Source organism: Colletotrichum gloeosporioides, assembly GCF_011800055.1.
Source record: "Colletotrichum gloeosporioides strain Lc1 chromosome Unknown consensus_72, whole genome shotgun sequence".
Lineage (NCBI taxonomy): Eukaryota > Fungi > Ascomycota > Sordariomycetes > Glomerellales > Glomerellaceae > Colletotrichum > Colletotrichum gloeosporioides.
The window spans coordinates 460,075-467,253 of NW_025544717.1; the positions used below are offsets into that span (position 1 = coordinate 460,075).

Genomic DNA, 7,179 nt, shown 5'->3' on the forward strand with positions numbered 1-7,179 from the left:
ATGGCCACTCAAGCACCCAAGATCCCTTTCGCCGTCATCGGCGTGGGACTGATCGGACCGCGTCACGCCCAAACAGTCATACAGAGTCCCGACGCCGAACTGGTAGCTGTCGTCGATCCAGCGCCCGCCGGCAAACAGTTGGCTGCCAAGCTCAGTGTGCCTCATTATGCCACCGTCGATGACCTCCTGAGCTCTCGTCATATTCCCCAGGCTGCTATTATTTGCACCCCAAACCATACCCATGCCCTTGTCGCCATGCAGCTTTCTTCCAAAGGATTGCACCCTCTCATCGAGAAGCCCATCAGCTCTGATATTCAAAGCGGCACTGAGCTTTTGGAGCATCTGCGCACAACAGGCGTCAAGGCTCTCGTCGGACACCATCGACGATTCAACCCATACATCATTGCTGCCAAGAAGACGCTTGATTCGGGCTCCCTGGGCAAGATCATTGCTATCAATGGACTCTGGACGCTTTACAAACCGCGGGATTACTTTGAAGGTCCCACTGCATGGAGGCAGGGCAAAGATGGCGGCGTCATTCTCATCAACATGATTCACGAAGTCGATCTTCTTCATCACCTCTTCGGACCCATCACACGAGTTCACGGAGAACTGGCTGTCTCTGAGAGAGGCTACGAAGCCGAGGAAGGAGGTGCCCTCACTTTGAGATTCAAGTCCGGAGTCGTGGGTACCTTTCTCATCTCTGACAACGTTCCGTCGCCGTACAACTTCGAAGCCGGGACTGGCGAAAACCCTCTGATTCCGAAGACGGGCCAAAACTTCTACCACGTTTTCGGATCCCAAAGCTCTCTCAGCGTGCCGAACATGTCGCTGTGGTCTTACGAAGGTACCCAAAAGTCATGGCACTCCGAACTCAAGAAACAGGACGTTCCTGTTATTGACGGCGTTCCATTTGAGCTGCAGTTGGCCCACTTTTGTCACGTTATTCGCGGCGAAGAGGCCCCCAGCTGCTCCCCGCAAGCTGGCCTGGCTGCTTTGATTGTCTGCCAGGCTATTAAGGACGCACTGAAGTCGAATGGTACGGTGGACATTCCGAGCTACGAGCTGTAAAAGGATAGAGTCGTTCTTGGAACCGTCTGCGACGGGCAATATGTGGTGTGATGGAGAAAGTTCATCAACCTCTTGTGTCGCATACCTCTGCTACTATGAAAGTAGCCACGAATGATTATGATGTGTTTTTGCTGCCCATAATTGGGCTTCGCCGTGACTGACGCTGAACACTTTCCAATCAGGCTGAGCCCAGATGCCAGCCCATTGTACAAGATCATGTAGCTTAAGCTTACGAAAAACTGGTTCAATCTCTTGCAACCCAATTCACCCACTTGACTTACCATGTTCATGGCACACTTTAACATCTATCGTGCAATCAACTAGATCTGTCTGTTGCTCCGGAGATATATTTCATCGCTTCCAAGGCTACTGGTTCATGGTTTCTATGTCAATTCCGATACCATGGAACTCTGCCATGTTTCAAGAAACCCACAACTTGGTGCGATTCAAAACTGGTGCTTTACATGAGCCGCCAACGCCAAGTTGTGTGTGAGTTGAAATTCGAGCGAGAAATACCTCTTGAGTAAACAGACGAAGAAGGCCTTCCACTCTGAATTGAAGACAGCGAGCAAAAAGTCCCGAGAGACTTGAAGGCGAATACCGGAATGATTCTACCTTTGCTAAAGTCCCTGCTCTAGACTCTTCAACAGCTTGGCCTTGCGCTCGCCTCAACGGCTCTGAATCATACTTGGGCTCAGCTGTACTTGCGGGGACGGCTACTTAGCTTCTGCATCCTAGGTAAGTTAGGACCCTTGCCTATGTTACCTGCCAGCTACGCGAAGTTCGGACCAAATCTGACTTTGCTTTTCATGCGCACAAATCAAGCTTCGGCATCCAACTAAAATCCCGGCTAACAGCTGTAGGTAGCGAGCTCCGCAAACCAAGCGTTAACAAAGTCTCAGTACGAGCCCCACTGCACTACACCCCGAGAAATGAGTTGCAATCAAAAGTCTCAATACTCGGAGTCGTTAATGACGCACTTTGCCAGGTTGACCGGTTCAAGAGGTCGGATCTGTGAGGGGAAATTGTGGGTCTCTTGTAGGCCCGGACCTTGTTTGCACAACAGACCAGGGGTTCAATAGGATGATGAGATGAAGGATCACGCTGCTCGGGCCTCCAGGAATACCTCGCATTAGGAAAGAGGGGAAGAGGTGCTGATGGAACATGGTATAAGACGGACAATCATGTCGACATTGTTCTGGAGTGTTGGTCCCATTGTCTGAAGCGCTTGCTCCGGGTGTCTGTTTTGTCCCGCCTTCGTCGCTCACGATGTGGCTCTTCTCTGCCCTTTCATGGGCGTTGTTTCTCGGGTTGTCGGTTTGGGCAGATTCGGATTCAAATAATGGCAAAGTTCAGATCCCTGAGTTCTACAACTCAGCCCGCCATGCCGCGGCAGACCCCTACGTCCTCTATGATTGGGAGAGCGGGCAGTATTACGCCTACTCGACCGAAGGTGCTGACGATGGCTACCACTTTGCAATCTACGTCAGCCCTGACCTTTCGACCTGGCGCAAACACCCAGGCGGCGTCTTGAAGGCATGTTACGATGATCAGATGAAACAGATCGATGGTGGTCAGGCTTGCTGGGCCCGCGATTGGCAATGGGCTCCCGAAACATATTACAACGAAAAGACGGGATGGTACTTCTTTTTCTTCGCAGGGCGTTTGCGCGAAGACATGGCGAAAGACCACTTTCGCTACTCAAAATTTGAGGAACCATCGAAATTGGGAGTGGCCGTTTCGCGATCTCCTACAGGCCCGTTCAAAGAGATTCGGTCGGAGCCCATTGGTTACTATCCATTCGACCCCGACTACCATGACGTCAACCTCATCATGGACGAGAAGCAAATGCTGCCACCGAAGACCCAAGAGGAGGGCAAACAAGCCCCAAAGGGCACTTACATACCTACGATTGACCCAAACATCTTTTTTGACAAGGACGGCCGCATTTACTTGTACACCTCTCGCAACGCGTACCGCAATTGGAATTGGGATGACAAGCTTGGCAAGTACATCGAGGAGTCGAATATCATCGTCGTCGAAATGGACCGAGCCTGGTGGGACGATCCATTTGCGCGGACTATGCCAGATATTGCATCGTCAGAGGTTGATGTCCACGCCCGCGATGCGCCGGACTTGCCGAGCAATATCACTTCATATAATGGGACTGGCGAGATTGGGAACCCTCCGCGCAAAGATGGATGGAAAACAGTTATTTCGTATGGAGCCGACCCTCAAGAATGGGAGAATTTTCATGTCGATGATTACGAGAAGAACAACGGTACCAAGAAGGATCGAAGGTGGTCAGAGGGCAGTACAGTTATCAGGCGCACAAGAAAAGATGGCAAACCAACCTACCTTCTCACATACAGCGCAAACAACTACGAAGCCTCGAACTATGGCGTTGGTTTCGCAACGGCCGAGTCTCCGTTGGGCCCCTTCCGAAAGTCTGCCAAGAACCCTGTTCTATCACAGGCTCCGGATGCTGAGATTCCCATATACTCTACTGGGCACGGAAGCATTGTGGCATCGCCCCCTAAGAACGCCAGGAGCAGAGTTGGTGCTCAGGAGGTCACTCAAAGCACCCCCGAGGGAGCCGAGCTATTCTATGTGCATCATGCTCGCAACGATACAACGCGCGATCGATCGATATACACCACCCGAATGAGCCTGGACGACTCTTCGATCTACTTTGGTTCTGATAATGCCATAACCATGAGCCTGACGTCATTGGATCAGCCACTCCCTTTGAACACGTACCCGATTCAACTTGAAATAGGGTGTCCTCGGGGCAGAAACTTCGATTCACAATTCGAAGTGCGTGTTGTCTCGAAGGCTGGAGCTCCTTTTGACTTGACCGAAGACTCGAACAGAGTCGTTGCTCAACCGGAAACAATAGAAGCTTCCTCTATTGAGCCTGTCCGAGGAAGAGATGGAACATTTGTCCTCAAATTCGATAAAGGCTCTGTGCAAGAGCTGGCTTATCAGCGCTCTAGTGTCAAGGGAAACTGGACATTGGTTAACACCCAGAAGATTCGCTGCCGGATAAGCTCCCGTCAGTACAGTGTGTAATATGACGGAGGTTATGCCATGGATGTTGTATATACCAGAGTCGCCGCCGAAACACTAGGCCAGTGACAATGTGAATAGTTGGCAAATTAGAAGAGCAGTGCGATCTGGTGCGTGTTGGAGTAACTCTCACGGTCGCTTTAGATCAACATTAATAGTGTAGCCAGCCTGGGTGATCATGGAAGAATGTGCTTCTAGAGCTGTAGGTCGCTCTTGTTAAAAGTCCCAGGACTTTGACGTAATTAGTGCGTGTTTCTATTTCCAAAATGTTGGTAGTCATGCTGTGCCTGAGCTTCAACGTTGTTGTTAGCGCCCAGAAAGAATAAGTTGTGGTCAGTAGTAGAAAGAAGTCTAGCCAGGTTTTATGCGTCGTGCGCCATCAACCAAGTCGTCTGCGTGAAGAAGAAAGTTGAAAGTGGTTGATGAGCGGGGCAAACCCACAATTGAATATTGGTGGGACTCTTGTTTCCTCGAGGATAAGGCTTTGAGGCGAATATGTCTAACCTTGAGGTCTAGAATCTTGGTTTGATATCTTCAATTTGAGAAGTAATGGTCTGAAAGTGCTTTTCTTCTCATCAAGGGAAATATCACCACTGCATACCGGTCAACATATTAAGGTCCAATATCACTCAATCTGAGTGCCCTTTATTAAAGGTGTAATAAAGGTGGTTCTGGAAAGCATGCCGAGGCTCATTTATTGGTTCTATCTTCGAATGAGGAACCAATAAATGAGCCTCGGCATGCTTTCCGGAACCAAAAGAAATGGCTAGACCCTGGGCCGCGGAGGGCCGTATCGTGGTGATCATCCATGATCCGTGCCAAATGGGACGCGACGCGAACGGCGCGACACGTCCCTCCCTTAAAATGCCCACCGCCAGAAGCTACAGCCAGTGCCCACTATCCGCTTCATTTGATATACAACCCCGAGCCATCTGCACACTGAATCGTTGTATCGTCACTTCAGGACATTTTGCTGCCCGCAATCGATATACGCAACTATTTGAAATGATTCTACTCGGACTTATCGTCCCATGAGTCGCAGACACCCCTGAATAAGGTCGCGAAGTCTGCATCTTCTAAGCCCAAAACTACCGCGAAGGCTTCTGCGGCCAAAAAGCCTGCTGCTCAGAAGGCGAAAGCAAAGTCAGAAACTAAAACTTATGATGAAGTCATCAAGTTAATCGATAAGACTTATGCGAGATTCTTGAAGAAGTATAAGGCGAATGGCTCTTGGGTGAATCTTCCTTTGCTCTTTTTCTTCATCGCGACCAAGCCTAACTCCCGAAAATAGACAGCCAATGAGTTCTCTGCCGGGTTTGCCCGCTTTCTGTCAATGGAACAGGCTCTAAACGACGAGTCGCTTCCCTTAGCTTTCAACCTAATTCTCGACATTGGAGAGAATTCCTATGGCGACGTGGATTACGGCGCAAAGACGTGCGGCTACGGAGACACTGATGAGCCGTTCCAAGCCATGTGCAACGCGCTGTTAGAAATCATCGAGTCTCGCCTGGAAGACTGCACTGACAACGAGTGCAAAGATATGGCATTCGTTTTAAGCCCATCGACAGACGACATGGGGACCTCTCAGGATGAGCTGGGAGAGGCGTTGAAATCAAAAGGAATTCGGAACAAGTCTCAGTTTTTGATGAATGACAGGGCGAGGAGAGGAGATCAGCAACTTTTGATGACACGGCGGAGGACTCGTCGCATGGATACAGTTGACTGGGCCGGGAATGCGCTCAATGATCTGAGCGAAACTCGGCGGCGCATCGACAGCTGGGGCCTGGGCGAACATTATTTTGCGAAGAGCATTGCAAAGCTATCCTCTATCAAAGGCATTGACGCGCCGAGGTACAACGACAATCATCAGCCCTTGAGTATCTGAGGCTGAAAGGGGACGTCGGGGCCGTGTAAGAATGGAGCTTGCAGCATGTTTCCGCGATATGCATATTTGCTTGCATGTACGATTTGGCAGAATGAGAAAAATCGTCTTATTGGTTATTGGGATGAGAACTAACATTGAAGTGATGTTTGCCGATGATTCGATGAGACCATCTTGATAGACCACAGCAACTGCAGAAAGTCACTCGAGAAGGGATCTTGACTGGCTGCAAACCTTTGCCTTGCGGTAGGAACGGCGTCTTTTTCAAATTTCAGGATGATAGGAACTCCTCAATTATGGACTGCGTTCCTGTCTATTCGATGCCCAGTCTCCAGAAGCACTCGAAACCGGGCCTGGTGTGTGATTAGAGTTAAGATTCAAATGTAAGCTCGAGCCTGCAAACATATTCAACCTCGGAATGGGTCGTAATGCATCTTTATACAGATTGTTAACATTAGTGATATGAACATTCCAGGGCCTGGGAAATGGAAGATTTGGTCCAAAACACTCACCGTGAAACATCACGTATTGTGCGCCATTTCCCCTGAAAGCCTGATAGTGAAGCGAAAACAAATGATCACGATACGGCGAATGCGCTTATTTGTGCCGATGGAACAACGTAATTCAAGGAACAAAACCAGACTAAGAAAAGTGTCCCTTGAACTGCCACCGGATTCGCAAAGTTGGCGCAGTCCCACATGTATCAAAATTCGGCGAGGCCGGCCACGTAAGAATTAAACCAGGGGGTTCGTCTCACCTTAGTCTGACACATGTATCGACCCTCAGGTTGTACCCTAAATTTAGATGAACCTAGATTAAGCTTTCAATGCTCTAACAGGACTTCCGCATTCCGAATCCATCAGCCTTACTGTCAACTCGGACTTTCTCCAACAAGGTACGCCCAACCTGATAACAATGCCTCGGATGAGGCCGGTCGTAAGGCGCCTTGTCAGCTAACTGCATTCGGTTTCACTTGAATAGAATAAGACTCTTAACGCAACTCCCACCGGCCTTGTTACTGTAATCGAGTCAGGCACTCTTATCTTTCGGTGACAGCAAGATTCTAGCCCCATATTCTCATATAAAAGGAAGCCTCCTCCTAAATCAATGATAAGTGATTGCAGCATCTTCATCACGGATATATTCCAGCGAAAAGC

General features: G+C 49.5%; 2 protein-coding genes across 2 annotated transcripts; both read left to right on the forward strand.

Moving 5' to 3' along the window:
• Window positions 1–1,071, forward strand: GCG54_00009580 (uncharacterized protein; the record flags this gene model as incomplete). Its single annotated transcript, XM_045409523.1, has 1 exon — window positions 1–1,071. One exon carries the CDS (start codon window positions 1–3, stop codon window positions 1,069–1,071), a length of 1,071 nt encoding a protein of 356 aa, XP_045260065.1.
• A 1,269-nt stretch (window positions 1,072–2,340) lies between these two features.
• Window positions 2,341–6,025, forward strand: GCG54_00009581 (uncharacterized protein; the record flags this gene model as incomplete). Its single annotated transcript, XM_045409524.1, has 3 exons — window positions 2,341–4,137; window positions 5,183–5,374; window positions 5,432–6,025. The coding sequence occupies 3 exons, from the start codon at window positions 2,341–2,343 to the stop codon at window positions 6,023–6,025; spliced, it is 2,583 nt and encodes an 860-aa protein (XP_045260066.1).
• Between the last annotated feature and the right edge of the window lie 1,154 nt (window positions 6,026–7,179).